Consider the following 17,856-nt stretch of genomic DNA (forward strand, 5'->3'; position numbering starts at 1 on the left):
CACTGTCTCTGGCCCCACCCCCACCTCTAAGGAAAGCAAACTCAACAGCTCGAAAAAAAGCAAACAGCTGCGGAGCGGAGCAGGGAGCAAGCTTCCCGCCCCTTCCCAGTCAAGGTGAACAGGCTGCGAGTTTGTTGACAGAGAAAAAAAGTCATCAATTTTTCATGAGCCAGCGCAGGCAACAGAATGTCTCGGGATGTCAACAGTTTCCAGGCAACACAGACAAACCAAATACACAGTCCCCTCGCCTGAAAAGATGTTTCCTTTACAAGCATCAGCTTGGATGGGGAACCGGAGAAGGCAGGAGGTGGAGGCAGGCGAAACCCCTGGGCAGCAGCCCCAGCCCGCTCAGACGTTGGGGGTTTGTGGCTGTCTGCAATGACCCCATTAGCAGATCTTGTCAGACGATGACTCAAGGCCACGCCAGTCTTCAGGGAGGATTCGGGCACTAGAGAAAGGCAAGAGGGATCAGGTGGCATGTCTTATTCATTCGTTTATTCAACAAACATTGTTGAGCGCTCTTAGGACCTATGCGTGGGCCCAGGGCCCAGTCTAGCTGGGGAGATGAGAGAGGAAACCACTTCCCCTCAACGACGGGTGGGAAAACCAAGAGCCAGAGAAAGGAAGCAACTGTCTCAGAATCACAGGCCACCTAGACACCAAGCTGTACTTGAACCCCCAGCTCAGGTTCTTTGCAGCTGTGCCCAGAAGGAGGCTGGTACAGACATGGTCCCATCGAGAATGAACACGGCAAGCTTCCTAGAGCCCCTTAGCCTGAATTCAGTCGTTAAGTCGTGTCTGACTCTTTGAGATCCCATTGACTGCAGCATGGCAGGCTTCCCTGTCCTTCACTGTCTCCCAGAGTTTGCTCAAACTCATGTCCATTGAGTTGGTGATGTCATCCAACCATCTCATCTTCTGTAGCCCCCTTTTCCTTTTGCCTTCAATCTTTCCCAGCATCAGGGTCTTTTCCAATGAGTCGGCTCTTCGCTTCAGGTGGCCAAAGTATTGGAGCTTCAGCTTTAGCATTAGTCTTTCCAATGAATATTCAGGATTGATTTCCTTTCGGAAGTGTCCAGATACTGAATCTAATAATGAAAAGGGGCGGAGTTCTTCCCTGGTGGTCCAGTGGTAAAGAATTTGCCGTCCAAGACAGGGATGCAGGTTCAAACCCTAATCAGGGAATAAGATTCCACGTGCCTCGGAACTAAGCCCACGTGCTGCAAATACTGAGCCCATGCACCATATGCCACAACAAAGATCCCACATGCCTCGACTAAGACCTGAGGCAACCAAAATAAAAAAATAATATTTTTTTTTTAAAGGGAGATCATTAGAATGTCATGGTGCAGTACATGATTGTTGTTTTTAACTCTCGAGATGGTTTTAACCAACACAGAAAGGATGGCCTTTTCCAGAGCACTCTGTCAGGCCTGGAGCTCCCAAGATGTCTCCTGTGTTTGCATTAACGTTTCCCAGTGAATGTCAACGGAGACTCAAGAATAAGTCAACACAGGTCCTCACAGTAAATGGCAAGGCTTGTTAGCAGAGTAAACCGTGTGCTTAGCCTGTCTTAAAAGAATCTTTGCTGAGTAAACAAAAGGAAGGCTTTACTTGAGAGTAAACAGAGCCAGGAGCTGAGGTGCGCCCGAGGGCTGGAAGGCAACTCTGCTGGCATAGGCTGCTCTGTGGGGCCCTGGGAAGGAGCTGGGACTGGCCGCTTGTGAGGCAGAAGCGTCTTTGCAAGCAATTCATGCAAGCTGTTCATGCCGGAGGGGCGTGGGGTGGGAGGATCAGAGAGGTCATGGGATTTACCGATTATCACACAGTCAGATGAAGCAGAAATAGACCACTCTTGCCCAACAGCCTCTGCTCCCCCACGGAGCCGGTTCTCTTGGTGAGGAGGCAAAAACCCAGACTCTGAAAGGACGCTTAGAAAGGAGAATCTGGAAGTCCATCTCATTTGCTGCTGCTGCTGCTAAGTCGCTTCAGTCGTGTCCAACTCTGTGCGACCCCATAGACGGAAGCCCACCAGGGTCCCCCATCCCTGGGATTCTCCAGGCAAGAACACTGGAGTGGGTTGCCATTTCCTTCTCCAATGCATGAAAGTGAAAAGTGAAAGTGAAGTCGCTCAGTCGTGTCCGACTCCTAGCGACCCCATGGACTGCAGCCCACCAGGCTCCTCCGTCCACGGGATTTTCCAGGCAAGAGAACTGGAGTGGGGTGCCATTGCCTTCTCCGTCTCATTTGCTCTGACATGTCAAAGAGCTGATGTCTTAACCTTCCCAGGACAATTTTTATACTTAGACACAACTTCAAGGAAGTGAAGCCCTAATGAAGACAGAAGTGGGAAAATACTTTTGGTCCAAATAGGTGACCAACTTTCTGTCTCCAAATATTAACACTGACTCAATATTATCCTTAATGGCAGTGGCTAAGGAAACAAACCTTAATAGCTTCTGGTCCTTTGCCCACACCTTATAACTTCCTTGACAGCCTTGTTTACATGAGCTTCTCATTTTCCCAAGTGGAAAAAAAAGAAATTGGGGTATGAAATCTTTGACCCATAAACTTGTCAGTCTCCAAAACCCAAGTGCAACCACTGACTTAAAATCGTCTCAAATAACTTTTCACACACACACATACACAAACCTCAACCAACTTGAATCATTCCACTTTTTGTTTAATTTTTTGACTCCTTTCCTTGTTCTTGAAAGGGTATGAGAACAGAGATCAAAGTATGCTGTGAAGTCATTACAAGAGCCACACAGACACACACAAAATTTTTTAAATCAATACCAAGAAGAGGATGAGGAAGCAAGTCCATTATCCATTTAGGTCAATTCAATGGCCGAGGTTGGGCATCAAGCCTGGTGTGGTTTCTCAGGCACAGAAGTGAGTGTGATAAGTCACAGGGCTCTTTTATTATAAAGGAGGCATGGCTACCAATTCCCTGGAGGGTACAAACTTCCTCCTGGCCCTAAATGTAAAAGAATTCTTCACACAAGACCCTATTTGGGAGACAGTAACAGCACAACAGCCTCCATAAGTTTTATGGCAAAAGCAGAAGCTGTTTTCAAAAGGCTGTTTCTTCCAAGAACCTTGGAGGAAAGCCAAGCCTACACCAGCTTGCACAGCAGCTCAGTAATGTTCTTCCTTGTTTTTAGACAAGAAATGAACTTAAGCACACTAAGAGGAAAAGTCATATGTGCTAGGGAAATTATACAGGAGGCAAAACCATATGAAAATGTGCGTGGTTTCCTCTTAACTGGGTCACTGGTGGGTACACAAACATGCCTTTCCTTTCAGATGTGTGGACTGACTCAGTCCCCCTGGGCCAACAGCCCGAACCCCTACCTGCCTGCCTCATACCCCCCAGCCCACCCAAGCTCTCCTATCAAAGAGGCAAACTTATCCATGTAGTTATTCCTATGATTGACCACATGGTAGCAGCAATGAGCAAGCATCTGGAAGAAAAAACTTCCAAAATTGCCTTTGTAAGCAAAGCCATCCAGCATGAATGCAATTCTACCCATCTTCTAATCCCATTAATCCTGATAATCCAATATACGACTGTTTCCATAAATATTTAAAGGGTGTAAAACTAAAACAGCCGCTCCAATATGAGGAATTATTTCTCAGATGCTCTTTTTAATTTTTTAAGTGTCAGCCCATCATATGAGATAGCAAAGAAATGCTAATATTTTTAAAACAGGAACTGTGCTAAGTGTTGGACATGTGCCATCTCACTGAACCCCTCAAGAACTCTATGAGGTCGGTATCACCATCAACCCCATCAAGCATGTGAAGAAACAGAGGCACAGAGAGGCTAGACGACTCACCTAAGGTCACACAGCACTGTTGAGAGGCAGAGTGGGATGTGAGTTAACACAAGTAGTCTGACATCGGAGCACTTAAGCTTGTATCCCAAAAGACCAATGGGATCTCATGGCTGGAAGAGGTATCAATCCACACTCATTCCCTAAACAGAGGTTGTCTTCTTTATATCAGCCTCAGACTAAATGCCCAGCAAAGTTTTTCCTTATTTTGATCTAAAACTCTCTCAAAATTGGTCACAGTTCTTCCCTCCAGGGCTCTTTGGAATAACGTGAGTTTCTCTTCCATACTAAAGCCTCTTTAATTTTTGAAGAATTAATAATAGCATTCACTGTTGCTCCCTAGCCCTCAACCAGCCCTACAGCAAGAACAGGGTCATTATTTCCCATTTACAAATACATCCTAACCTGCTGGCTAATGAAAAGTGCTGGACAATCCTGACATAGAGGTTTCACAACAGATTAGCTGCCTTAAGCCACTCACTAGCACCATCGACCACATTACCATTACTAAACCAGACTTGCTGCTGCTGCTGCTGCTGCTAAGTCACCTCAGTCGTGTCCGACTCTGTGCGACCCCGTAGACGGCAGCCCACCAGGCTCTGCCGTTACTGGGATTCTCCAGGCAAGAACACTGGAGTGGGTTGCCATTTCCTTCTCCAATGCATGAAAGTGAAAAGAGCTATTAAAAGTAAAAGCAAGTAAAAGTAAGAGCTATTAAAAGTAAAGCTCTTTTTTAAAAGGCATTTTTAAATGCTCATGTTTTTTTAAACGCAAGCAATATGGAAAAGGATAAATTGAAATGGAAAAAAATCTCTCTCCTGCCCCATCCAATCTATCCTCTCAGAGGTAATCACTCCAGTTACTTTTGAATCTTTCCAGAAATTTTCTTTACACACATAAACATATGCATATGAAATTTTAGGGTCATATTATGTATAACACTCTGCAACTTGCCTTTTTTCACTTCAGGTATCATAGATATCTTTCAATAGCAGCTCTCCTGTTAATGACTACATAAAAACCTCCTCTTGTGCCCTTAAAAAAAAAGCCTCCTCTTGCAAATAATGCTCCAGTGAGACTGTACATATGTTTTTGGATGGATTCCTGTAAGTGAAATTCCTGAGTGGAAGGTAAGGACACTTATTAACTCTGTGAGAGAGAACCCAATTACACTCCTTAAAAAGTTGTAGTCATTTTCACTTACAGCAACAGTCCGTTTTCCAAGTGCTGACAACATGGTTTATATTGTTAAATCTTCCTTCAGTGTCTGAAGATAGTTATTATTTGTCACTCTTTATTAATTTAATTTTTACTTTATATTGATTTACAATGTGTTAGTTTCAGGTGTACAGTCATTCCTTTAAACAAGGCTTATTACTAACCGTTTTCATGGCAGGCACTGCGTAGGAGCTGGGTTTGCCCTAATCCAGGAATTCCCAACCCTACTCGGGAAGCTGTTTAGTTGTTTGTTTCATTCAGGTTTTTTGTTTGGGGTCGTTTTAACAGCTTCCCAGATGACTCAGCGAATGATAAGCAGCCAAAAGTGGAGCAAATCTCGCTTCTTTCTCTGGCCAAAAAATGGAAACCATTTTCCTTGGTTTTCCTTGGTTTCCCTTCCTCTGGAAACCAAGGTGCTGGGAACAGTCAGGATCCACTTCCCCCAAAATAACAGAACAGGGAACTAACTCCGTTATGTTAACTAGTAATAACCAAACGCCAATATCTATTATTGCTCTGCTGCTGCTGCTGCTGCTGCTAAGTCGCTTCAGTCGTGTCCGACTCTGTGCGACCCCATAGACAGCAGCCCACCAGGCTCTGCCGTCCCTGGGATTCTCCAGGCAAGAACACTGGAGTGGGTTGCCATTTCCTTCTCCTTTGCGTGAAAGTGAAAAGTGAAAGTGAAGTCGCTCAGTCGCGACCGACTCGTGGCGACCCCATGGACTGTAGCCCACCAGGCTCCTCCATCCATGGGATTTTCTAGGCAAGAGTACTGGAGTGGCTTGCCATTGCTCCCAACCCCTCAAAAATACAGCCTTGTGGCAGGAACAGGCTCATTGTTCCCATTTTACAAATATGCCCCATCCCATTCCTATTGGTTGGTGAAAGTGTAGGAATCTCCTGTTTCACAACAGATTACTTGCCTCGATCCAGTAACCAGAGCCCGCTACAGCGATACTGTCCTCAATCCAGGTTTTAAAAATTGTTCGTGGAATTGATGCTAATGGCCATGGGTCCCTTGTGGCTCAGCTGGTTAAGAATCCGCTTGCGATCCGGAACACCTGGGTTCGATCCCTGGATTGGGAAGATCCCCTGGAGAAGGGAAAGGCTATCCACTCCAGTATTCTGGCCTGGAGAATTCCACGGACTGTATATAGTCCACGGGGTCGCAAAGAGTCCGACACGACTGAGCGACTTTCAGACAGATCAGAAAAGCCCAGAGGAGGCATGCGCGCCCCTAGCGGTCAATAGGTCCCAGTGCAACTGAGGAGTTCGGCTTGCCTGGGCCACAAGCGGCTCCTATCCCCGCCTCCCGTCCCGCCCCTTCCTCCCAGCGCGAAGGTTGATTGGCAAGAGGCGAACTACAAGACCCTGAGCGCGGGTGTTCCAAGCCCAGCATCAGTTCCAGTTGAGGGAAAGGGATTTCTACCGAATATAAGGCTGAAGTGGGCTGAGAACACTTCACCCGGCCGCCTGGTCTCAGTCCGCAAGCTTTCCTGAATATTCTCCTTCATCGTAGGCGATGTGAACGCGACGGGGGAAGTGACAGGTCACCGTGTTCAGAAGGAAGTTTGAGGGCTGCCCGGCGCCACGCCTTGCTTCCGCTGTCCTACCTACTGAGAATTCCACGTTCGTCAATGTGGGCTGGCCGGGCATCACCTGGGGGAATGACGAGATGCTCCCGCTTGAGTCGGAGAAACCGGGTCCTGCAGGTAAGGAATGTGTAAAGCCAGACCTGGCGTTAGCATCATCTGGGTCCCTGGGTTCCCACCTCAGGGCGTGAACATCCACACCTATACGTGGCAACCTGGAAGCTGAGCACTGAGTTGAGAATTGAATGAGGTTGGTGGTAGGGAGTAGGCCTGCTGCCGTGGAAAGGGCATTCACGGATCCAGAGACGGGTTCCAGTTCCAGTCACTGCTGCTGAGCAAGGTCCTTCTCCTGCCTGGGCCCTGATTACCTTCCGTGTGAAAGAAGAGGGCTGGGCTGTGATAAATAGTAAATGCCAACAATAAGCCAGGCGGCGTGATAAGTACTGGGGGTGCTGGTGAGCAACACAGACAGCCTGATCCTGGAACTCACTATGGGGGTAAGAAGATATTGAAGTCATAAATGCACAACACATTTACTTTTAAGAACTGGTATACAGGGAACTTAGAACGGGGATTTAATATAGCCTAGGGTGGGCTTCCTGAGTCTGGAAGGAGTAGAATTAACTGGGGTAGGCAGTGGATGGCCCAGGGAGATGGGGGACCCAGCAAGTACAAAGATCTGGAAGGTGAAAAACGTATTTTTTACCTTAATTGGACATCATAATAACCCTCAAAGTATACAAGTAAAGGGAGTAGAAGTTTCAGTGAGCTAAACTGAGTAGAACTTGACTTTTTGGAAGCCCATAACTATTTGAGCAATCCTGTACAACCATGGGATGGCCCCTGAGCCTGTGGACATGATGTGACAGGGGAGGTGACAGGTCACTATGTCCAGAAGGAAGCTTCAGTTCAGTCACTCAGTCGTGTCCAACTCTGCAACCCCATGGACTGCAGCACGCCAGGCCTCCCTGTTCATCAACTCGCAGAGTTTACTCAAACTCATGTCCATTGAGTCGGTGATGCCATCCAACCATCTCATCCTCTGTCGTCCTCTTCTCCTCCTGCCTTCAGTCGTACCCAGCATCAGGGTCTCTTCCAATGAGTCAGTTCTTCCAATCAGGTGGCCAAAGCATTGAAGTTTCAGCTTCAACATCAGTTCTTCCAATGAATATTCAGGATTGATCTCCTTTAGGATGGACTGGTTGGATCTCCTTGCAGTCCAAGGGACTCTCAAGAGTCTTCTCCAACACCACAGTTCAAAAGCATCAATTCTTTGGTGCTCAGCTTTCTTTGTTGTCCAACTCTCACATCCATACATCTCACATACATACTACTGGAACACAGTAATATTCCAGAAGATTGTTGAATCTGGTGACAGCCCAAGTTCCATGAAGCATTCTCTGTGGTGTCTTTACAGGTTCTGACTTTGGGGGGCATCTTCTGGCTATTTCAGAACTAAAAACATCAATCTTCTCTTAAAAACAGCTCCCATCTCAAGCTTATGTGTCCAGGCTTGATTGCAAAGATAAGGAAATGAAAGAGAAGTGGCTTGTAAACTGACAGAGAAAAAAATCAAGTTGATTGCTGTACCTTGCAAAAGCACACGTGTGGAAGGGACACCAGGTCTGGTAGAACGGCTTATTTGAGACAATGAGGTGGCAGGCCCTGTATTAGCTGTGTGAACTTGACCAGGCACGCAAACTCTCCCAGGAACTGGTTCTTGATATATGAAAGTGAAAGTGAAGTCACTCAGTCGTGTAACTGACTCTTTGCAACCCCTTAGACTGTAGCCTACCAGGCTCCTCTGTCCATGGGATTTTCCAGGCAATAGTACTGGAGTGGATTGCCATTTCTTTCTCCAGGCTATCTTCCCAACCCAGGGCTCGAACCTGGGTCTCCCACATTGTAGACAGATGCTTTACCGTCTGAGGGAAGTCCAATTTTTCATATGTATAGATCCTTGTAAGTATCGTAAGCAAGGCTAATTAAGTTCTTCTGACATGCAAAGTTCAGAATGGGAGAATGTGTGAATTATTTATAAAGTCCTACCCAACCAAATCAGCAATCACCTGGTCACAATGCTACCTCAGAATTTTACTGTATATACTCCTTCAAATTATGAGGAAGAAAGGATTTGATACATAATATTTAAATTTAGAGTAATATACCAAGTTGTTTTGTTGTATTTTTTGAATTCGTTCCTTTTTCCCTTTCCAAAAGGTGGTTTTAAAATCTCACATTTTACACATGAATCCTTTCCTCATCAATTTTTGTTGAGAAGACCACCACCACCAACAAAACATTATTAACAGCTGACAGAAAGGACCTTTAGATTTTTTTTTAAACCTATCCCATTGTGCAACACATTCAGTGAAAACATGGATTTTTTGTTTGTTTTCTTAGATGGTTTGTCAATGACCACGTTCGTTCCTAAAATTCTTCTAAACATGAGAATTACAGCCATATTGCTCCTTGGAAGAAAAGCTATGACAAACCTAGACAGCATATTAAAAAGCAGAGACATTACTTTGCCAACCAAGGTCCATCTAGTCAAAGCTATGGTTTTTCCTGTAGTCATATACGGATGTGAGAGTTGGATCATAAAGAAAGCTGAGCGCCGAAGAATTGATGCTTTTGAACTGTGGTGTTGGAGAAAACCCTTGAGTCCCTTGGACTGCAAGACCAAACCTGTCAATCCTGAAGGAAATCAGTCCTAAATATTCATTAGAAGGACTGATGCTGAAGCTGAAACTCCAATACCTTGGCTACCTGATTGGAAGAACTGACTCATCAGAAGAGACCCTGATGCTGGAAAAGATTGAAGGCAGGAGAAGGGGACGGCAGAGGATGAGATGTCTGGATGGCATCACCAACTCAACGGACATGAGTTTGAGCAAGCTCTGGGAGTTGGTGATGGACAGGGAGGCCTGGCATGCTGCAGTCCAGACTGAACAGTTCAGTTCAGTTCAGTAGCTCAGTCACGTCCGACTCTTTTTAACCCTATGGACTGCAGCACGCCAGGCCCCTCTGTCCATCACCAACTCCCAGAGCTTGCTCAAACTCATGTCCATTGTTGGTGATGCCATCCAGCCAACCCATCCTCTGTCATCTCCAACACCACAGTTCAAAAGCATCAATTTTTCTGTACTCAGCTTTCTTTATGGTCCAACTCTCACATCCATACATGACTACTGGGAAAACCATAGCTTTGACTAAACGGACCTTTGTCAGCAAAGTAACGTCTCTGCTTTTCAATATGCTGTCTAGGTTGGTCATGGCTTTTCTTCCAAGAACAAGTGCTTTTTAATTTCATGGCTGCAGTCACCATCTGCAGTGATTTGGGAGCCCAAGAAAAGAGTCTGTCACTGTTTCCGTTGTTTCCCCATCTATTTGCCATGAAGTGATGGGACAGGATGCCATGATCTTAGTTTTTTGAATGTTGAGTTTTAAGCCAGCTTTTTCACTTTCTCACTTTCATCAAGAGGCTCTTTAGTTCTTCTTCACTTTCTGCCATAAGGGTGGTGTCATCTGCATATCTGAGGTTATTAATATGTCTCCGAGGAATCTTGATTCCAGCTTGTGCTTCCTCCAGCCCAGCGTTTCTCATGATGTACTCTGCATATAAGTTAAACAAGCAGGGTGACAATATACAGCCTAAACATACTCCTTTCCCAATTTGGAACCAATCCATTGTTCCATGTGCGGTTCTGTCGCTTCTTGACCTACTTACAGGTTTCTCAAGAGGCAGGTAAGGTGGTCTGGTATTCCGATCTCTAAGGATTTTCCAGTTTGTTGTGATCCACACAGTCAAAGGCTTTGGCATAGTCAATAAAGCAGAAGTAGACGTTTTTCTGGAACTCTCTTGCTTTTTCTATTGGCTTCCTGCTAATGCAGCATTAGAGGGGTGAGCGAGCTGTCTATGGACCTACACTTTCAGTGGCCACAGAAGTGAATAGAATTTTAACAATGCAACTGTTTAAACAAACAAGTATGCTTGGTGAACAAGTACGACGTGTGACACTAGCTGAGACACCAAAGCTGCTGCAGGATCCAGCAGGATCAGCAGGAAAGGGACTTGGGGAGCACAAGGCTTGCCTAGATTCAGGAAACCTGGGAAGCCAGCTGTATTCTTTATACCTTATGCAGAAGGGAAGTAACATGCATGTGCCAGCAAGTGGTACTTGGTTCACTTTCCAATATGAAGTAGGTGATTCTCACTTTGCAAGAAGTCAAGGCTCAGGGAACTGGAAGGTGGGTGGAACTGGGCAGTTCTTACTCAAATGAATGACTGCTATGGCCTCCTAATTTGATTATCAGGACATTCTTTGGAAAAACCTTTTTTAGCTTTACTATTAATAGATTTTTACTATATTAAGATTTCTTTTGGGTCTTCCCAGGTGGTCCAGTGGTTAAGAATCCACCTGCCAGTGCAGGGGACACAGGTGTGATCCCTGGCCTGGGAAGATCCCACACACATAAGGCACACTCACTTAAAAGCCTGTGCTCCACAAAAGCAGCCACTGCAAGCAGAAGCCAGCACACAACAGAGTCCCCATCCCTGCTTGCAGCAATTAAAGCCTGGGCAAAAGCAGCACAAACCACAAATAATACATTTTAAATGTACTACTTCCTTCACATGAGAAAGCTGAGGCAGGGGCAGCAGGGGCAGGAGCATGGGGAACGATGCAGTTAAAGCAGGCTTCGGAGTCACTGCTTCCGATAGCTCAGTTGGTAAAGAATCGGCCTGCAATGATTTGATTCCCAGTTTAATTCCTGGGTAGGGAAGATCCCCTGAAGAAGGGAAAGGCTACCCACTCCAGTATTTTGGCCTGGAGAATCCCAGAGTTGGACACAACTGAGCAGACTTTTACTTGGAGTCATTTCGTGGTTTTAATCCATGAACTTACTGTGCTAATTACTTATTAGCACAATGCTGGCCTTCTTTTAGGTTAGCCGTTATGCATTTTGTACATCTCCAAAATTTGAATGACATTTTCATCATTTTTCTCATTGTACCCTACCTGCCTCAAGGTCCTAAATTATTTACACCTTACAGTCCTCATCTGTGGTTTCCATTGACAGTCTGGGGCCACTTATTTTGTTTGAATGTTGTTGTTCAATCAAAATTCAGTCCTAGTCTTCAATGGACCATTGAGACTTGGACACAGTAATGTATACAAAGTGGTCCTGCTTCCCTGGTGGCTCAGAGGTCTGCCTCCAATGTGGGAGACCTGGGTTCGATCCCTGGGTCAGGAAGATCCCCTGGAGAAGGAAATGGCAACCCACTCCAGTATTCTTGCCTGGAGAATCTCATGGACGGAGGAGCCTGGTGGGCTATAGTCCACGGGGTCGCAAAGAGTCGGACACAACTGAGCGACTTCACCTCACTTCACACTGCAGTGAAGATGTTCAGGGCCATGGGCCAGAAAGTCCTACAACCTCAGCCTCATTTCCCTATCAAATGCACAGATGTCCCAAGTGCCTAGCACCTAACAGATGCTCTGAATATACCTTTTATGTGAATCCAAGTTCTAGGATGGCCCTGGCATTTTGAAAAGTGAACCAATTTACCCTTCATACCATTGTTCAGTCACCTCTCCCCAGAGCTACTTCATCTTTCAAGTATCTGAGATCTGGATCACACACCCCCATGCCCAACAGTGACTCTTATTCAGTCTAGAGAACAAATCCTGTAATCATGAAGTCATGTGAGTAATCTGGACAACGTGTCTGCTCTGAGCCTTTCTCCTCCAGCCTCCCCATGCAGTTCTCAATGTTGCTCCCAGCTCGTGTCATGGCAGAAAACACTGAAAGCCAAAGTTCATTTTCACACAACACACCCCCCAGAACTATCAGTTAAGACCGACAGCAGCAAACAGCTCAGCTTTTTATTCAATGTGTTACTAAAGAGATTTAGTCAAAAAGACCAAAGCCCATGTCATCATCAGACTCTTCAGATTCTTCTTTCTTTGCTTCTACTTTCTTCTCCTCAGCTAAAAACAAAGCAAAAAACAAGTCAGTTACCTCACTAAAACTCCAAAGAGCTCCAGGCCCTACAGCTCACACAGTCAAAAATATCCTAGCTTTCCCTCATCAGATGATGCCTCTTAAGATTTCTACACATCTACTCTTAGCAAATGAAGAGCAATTTTGCCCCTAGTACCTCTAATCTCCACCCTCCTCCCTCCAATACCAAGTTTCCTACCTGGGGCAGCAGCAGTGGATGGGGCAGGACCTCCTGCTGGTGCAGCACCGGCCGCTGGGGCAGGTCCACCAGCCCCCACATTGCAGATGAGGCTCCCGATGTTGACATTGGCCAAAGCCTGCAACACATGTGCATATTCAGGTAAATGCTTAGTTCTGGCCTTCTGTTATAGCACCGAAATGCTGGCTTAACTTACAAGTACAGTTCATGTCTCCTCTTAACAGTGAATTCTATTTTTTTAGACTGCTATGTAATTCTATGTAATTTTCCCAAGGGAATTCACTAACAGATCAGTGTTTTAGAGATCACTAACAGAGAACAGGGTACAGTGTTTCCAATCTTAAGACTGAAGAACAGGAGGTGAATAGAGGCTATTAGTTTCACTTGCCAGAGATTAAGTAACCTACACTGTGGAAGGTGGCCACTGCTAAATTCCTTGGTCTTTTATATTCTGATACAGAATAAGCGATCAATAAAATGTCACCACCATGCTGGCAAGATTTACTTGGAACAGCATAGATAGTATATCTTGGATGACCCTTTTATATAATGAAAGAATGACCTGGTAATATATTTTCCTCATGATTTTAGAACAGAAGGAAAGAGAAAGCAGGCTATGAGACCATGAGAAAAATACACCACAGAACAAAACCATAATTAGCTCCTAGAGATGGAAATATGAGGAAATACCCCTTCTATTTGGACAAGTCCAGTGAAACACGGGGCCTTCCAGCACTTTTGGAGGTTAGCACGAGCACCTGATTTAATAAATCAGTAGGTCTTCCAAAATTTGCTTCTCCAAACAAATCACCTTTTCACCATCACCTTACCTTTGCAAACAAACCTGGCCAGAAAGGCTCAACATTTACACCGGCTGCTTTAATGAGGGCATTGATCTTATCCTCCTAAAACAAATAAAACGGGCACCCCATCAGACGGCACTTTCGTAAACGTCTTCAAAATACTGCAAACTGAAAGCAAATAACTGATAACCGGGGTACAAAACTACCGTTTACCAATCCGAGTACTCTATTGACATTGCATGTATACTAATCTAAGACGACTGTTTCTTCCACTTTTAAGGCAAAATAAATGCTTCCGCTCCCGCGTGCCAGGTACTTGGCAAGGCCTCGAGTTTATCGCTGCCATTTCACAGGCTGAGACCTGCCCAAGTTACATTGCTATTTTAAGCTGTGAGGCAATGCCAGAGGTGGAGCAGAGCGCAGTGTTCCCCTCCGCACCACACAGCCAGGCCCCACAAGACCTACTCAGAGGACCAAGGAAATCACACCCAAAGGAGATATAGTCGTGGGACACATTATAGCTGCGCATGAGGCTACCCACGGGTTTCACACGTTTCTCTAAATAAAAAAGTTCTCAAAGTCGGCGCGCTCCGCTGTAAGTGAAACTCACTCACTCTAGGGCGGGCACATGGCCGATGCCCCAGAGAGCTCGCACATGGGCCCATCCGACGGGTGCCAGTCCCGCCTGTCCGCCCCTCCGCCCGGTGTCGATGGCCGCCACTCCCGCCGGAAGGGCCTGCCCCTAACGCCTGCGAGGGTGGGGAACCGGCCGCCCACAGAGGCCGCCACGCCGCCGGCCCAGGCCCGCACTCACCGTGACCGTCACCTCATCGTCGTGCAGAATGAGGGCAGAGTAGATACAAGCAAGCTCGGAGACGGAGGCCATGGTGCGAGCGAGTGCTAGGTGGGGGCTGCCGAGCGCGGTGCTAGTCGCCGGATGAAGTGAGGGCCTCACCCCAAAACGGCCTTAGCTTCCTCGGAAGAACCGAGCACCTTAGCGGCAGCGGAGGAAAGAGAACCGCGCGCCTGCGCGCAGCTTCTTATACCGGTCACGCGAACCAATCGGCTCCCGGGATTTCAGGAAGAGGCGGGGCCGGAAGAGGCGGGGATAGATCATACCGCGACTTCCGGCTGAAGACGCCTGCGCAAACCTGTAAGTAGTTCGCAGGTTCAAGTTGTCAGGCAGCTGTGAATGCTTACTTCTTTGGTTCGGGTTAAACTCTCAGGGTTTGTGAACAGTAGCAATACTTTTACGGAAAAGTTACCTAGGGAAGTAGGCGTCACTCCCACCTACTGTAGACCGTATGACACTTCTTAAGCAGTCATTTAATGACGTTGTCAGCCCACTCCCCAATCCCCACCTTTGGCGAGCAGCGACCTGCTGGAGGGCAGCAACTGGGGTTTAGCCGGGAGGTCCCGGTGCCTAGAACAGCGTCTCTGGTAAAATACTGAATATAGGAGAAAATGGGAAATCTACAGCGTTGCACTAGCAGAGCATTTGAGCGCCTACTATGTCTCAGGCACTGGGCCACACTCTACAAAGATTCAGTTAAGCCTCACCCAGTGTAAGAGATAAGTACTATTATCTCCATTTTGTAATGGCAAAATTAAAATGCAGTCCTGGTTTCCCGAGATTCCGCGTTACCGCGAGACGGAACCTGGATTCGAAATCTGGGAACCTAAATTCAGTGCTTCCTGCTTCTGTTTGCAGAGAGGGATGGGTTTGGGGGTTATGAGTAAATTTTGGCCTTTTTTTTTTTTTTTCCTTCCCAAAGCATAAAAGATATATTAGGAACATAGGGGAACTTTCCACTTCAACTTCATTTTTTTTTTTAAAGGACCTTCTGGTTCGGTGTAAAAGCTTTGAAATTTCACTTGTGATGTTAAAAGACCTCTTGATGTAGCTGCTGTCTCGCTAGGTGCTTTACTGCTGTTTTGTGTCCTTTGAAGCTACGAATACTGGTGTTGGATTCATACTGAGAGGTTTTCTTTACAATTTTTTAAGTTGAATTGTAATTGACATTTGTTTCAGGTATACAGCATAAAAGATACTTGTTTATACCCCACTCCAGTACTCTTGCCTGGAAAATCCCATGGACGGCGCATGGGGTCGGGAAGAGTCGGACACGACCGAGCGACTTCCCTTTCATTTTTCACTTTCATGCATTGGAGAAGGAAATGGCAACCCACTCCAGTGTTCTTGCCTGGAGAATCCCAGGGACGGGGGAGCCTGGTGGGCTGCCGTCTATGGGGTCGCACAGAGTCGGACACGACTGAAGCGACTTAGCAGCAGTAGCAGACCATAAGTCTAGTTAACATCCATCACTATACATAGACAACAGTTTTTTTTCTTGTGATAAGGTCTACTCTATTAGCAACTTTTAAATATGTGATACAACATTATTAACTCTAGTCACCATGCTGTACCTTACATCCCCATGACTGACTTATTTTATAATGGGAAGTTTGTAGTTTTTGACTCCCCTTCGCCAATTTCTCTCACTCCCCGCCCCCCATCCTCACCTGTCAACCACCTGTTTTCTGTATCTATGAGCTTGTTTGGGGTTTTTGGGGGGTGGTTTAAGATTACACGTATATTGAGATCATATGGCATTCCTCTCTCTCTGTCAGACATTTCATTTAGCATACTGCTCTCACGGTTCATTTATGTTGTCTCAAATGGCTAGAGTTTATTCTTTTTTATGCTGAATAGCATCACATCACATTTTCTTTATCCATTTACCCATTGGTGGGCACTAAGGTTGTTTCCACGTGTTGGATGTTGTACATAATGCTGCAAGGAACATGAGGGTGCAGGTATGTTTTCAAGTTACTGTTTTTCATTGTCTTCAAGTAAAAACTCAGAAGTAGAATTTTTGGATCTTATACTAATTTTAATTTTTGGAGGAAATTCCATACTGTTTTCCATAGTGCCTGCACCAGTTTACATTCCCACCAGCAGTACGTCAGGGTTCCCATTTCTCCATATTTTCACCAACATTTGTTAACACTTCTTAACGATAGACATTCCTAACAGGTGTGAGTTGTGGTTTTAATTTGTGTTTCTCTGATGATTAGTGATGGTGCGCACCTTTTCCAGTACCTGTTTGGCCATCTGTATGTCTTCTTTGGAAAAAAACCTCTATTCAGATCTGCCCATTTTTAAAATTCAGTTGTTTGGGGGCTTTTTTGTTACTGAGTTGTATGAATTTGTGGTATGTTTGGATATTAACTCTTTATTAGACACATGATTGCAAGTGTATTTTCCCACTCACTAGGTTGCCTTTTCATTTTGTTGATGGTTTCACTTTCTGTGCACAAGCTTTTTAGTTTGATGATGTTGTTCAGTTGCTAAGTTGTGTCCACCTCTTTGCTACCCCATGAACTGCAGCACTCCAGGATCCTCTGTCCTCTACTATCTCCTGAAGTTGGCTCAAATTCATGTCCATTGAGCCAGTGATGCCATCTAACCATCTCATCCTCTGCCGCCCCCTTCCCTTTGCCTCCGGTCTACTTCTTCACCTGTAAATGACAAATAACACCTTTACAGGGTATCAGAGACTGAGCACCCAATTAACTACAGCTATTCTTCGTAACTATTTTGAACTGTTTAAGCAAAACATCAATTGCTGATGCATTTCCCTTTCAGAGACTTACTGGACTCAACATACCCTTACTTCAGACAAATTCTACTACCCCATGTTCCCATATCATAATAAAAACTTCCCGTTAAGATCTATTTCATGGAAATTCTAGCGTTTCCACTGTTAGAGACCCGGGTTCAATCCCTGATGGGGGAACTAAGATCGTAAACAGTGTAGTGAGGCAAAAAAAAAAAGTGTTTCAAAAGACTAAGCAATGTGACATTTTAGAAAATTAAAAATAGTCAAGAAATAGAGTAACAGCTATTGAGAGAGGTACTCTGAAGCATTCTAGAAACAAACATATGACCTTGCCTACAAATAAGTGGATTTTGTCTTTTCGCCTAATGTTTGGATATGCTTTTTGCTAGGAATAATATTACACCTTCACTATTAATAATAATAAAAAAAATATTGGGTGGGAGGGAGTTTCAAGAGAGAGGGGACATATGTAGACCTATGTCTGATTCATCTTGATATATGGCAGAAACCAACACGGTATTGTAAAACAGTTATCCTTCAATTAAAATTAAATAAAATTTTAAAAAACAGATAAAC

The 17,856-nt window shown here is 45.4% G+C and overlaps 1 protein-coding gene and 1 long non-coding RNA gene across 2 annotated transcripts; both read right to left on the minus strand.

Moving 5' to 3' along the window:
* Nucleotides 1–279: 279 nt before the first annotated feature.
* LOC147365256 (uncharacterized) lies at nucleotides 280–6,120 on the minus strand. Its single transcript, XR_015135319.1, has 2 exons — nucleotides 5,981–6,120; nucleotides 280–448 (listed from the first exon to the last, which is right to left on the minus strand). It is a non-coding gene; the product is annotated as an uncharacterized LOC147365256 (long non-coding RNA).
* Nucleotides 6,121–12,517: 6,397 nt separating this feature from the next.
* Nucleotides 12,518–14,673, minus strand: RPLP1 (ribosomal protein lateral stalk subunit P1). The gene is made up of 4 exons (XM_086322791.1): nucleotides 14,472–14,673; nucleotides 13,685–13,759; nucleotides 12,855–12,972; nucleotides 12,518–12,642 (listed from the first exon to the last, which is right to left on the minus strand). The coding sequence occupies exons 1-4, from the start codon at nucleotides 14,541–14,543 to the stop codon at nucleotides 12,563–12,565; spliced, it is 345 nt and encodes a 114-aa protein (XP_086178917.1). The 5' UTR covers nucleotides 14,544–14,673; the 3' UTR covers nucleotides 12,518–12,562.
* Nucleotides 14,674–17,856: the final 3,183 nt, after the last annotated feature.

The sequence above is a fragment of the Bos grunniens genome, chromosome 10, assembly GCF_055505025.1.
Source record: "Bos grunniens cultivar Pamir isolate PY7600 chromosome 10, Bosgru_T2T1.0, whole genome shotgun sequence".
In the NCBI taxonomy this organism is placed as follows: Eukaryota; Metazoa; Chordata; class Mammalia; order Artiodactyla; family Bovidae; genus Bos; species Bos grunniens.

Coding starts and splice junctions, on each gene's coding strand:
- RPLP1 (XM_086322791.1), bottom strand. CDS start 14,543: ATGGCCTCCGTCTCCGAGCTTGCTTGTATCTACTCTGCCCTCATTCTG. Junction 13,760..14,471: donor ACGATGAGGTGACGGTCACG/GTGAGTGCGGGC, acceptor TATTTGTTTTAG/GAGGATAAGATCAATGCCCT. Junction 12,643..12,854: donor ATCCACTGCTGCTGCCCCAG/GTAGGAAACTTG, acceptor CTTTGTTTTTAG/CTGAGGAGAAGAAAGTAGAA.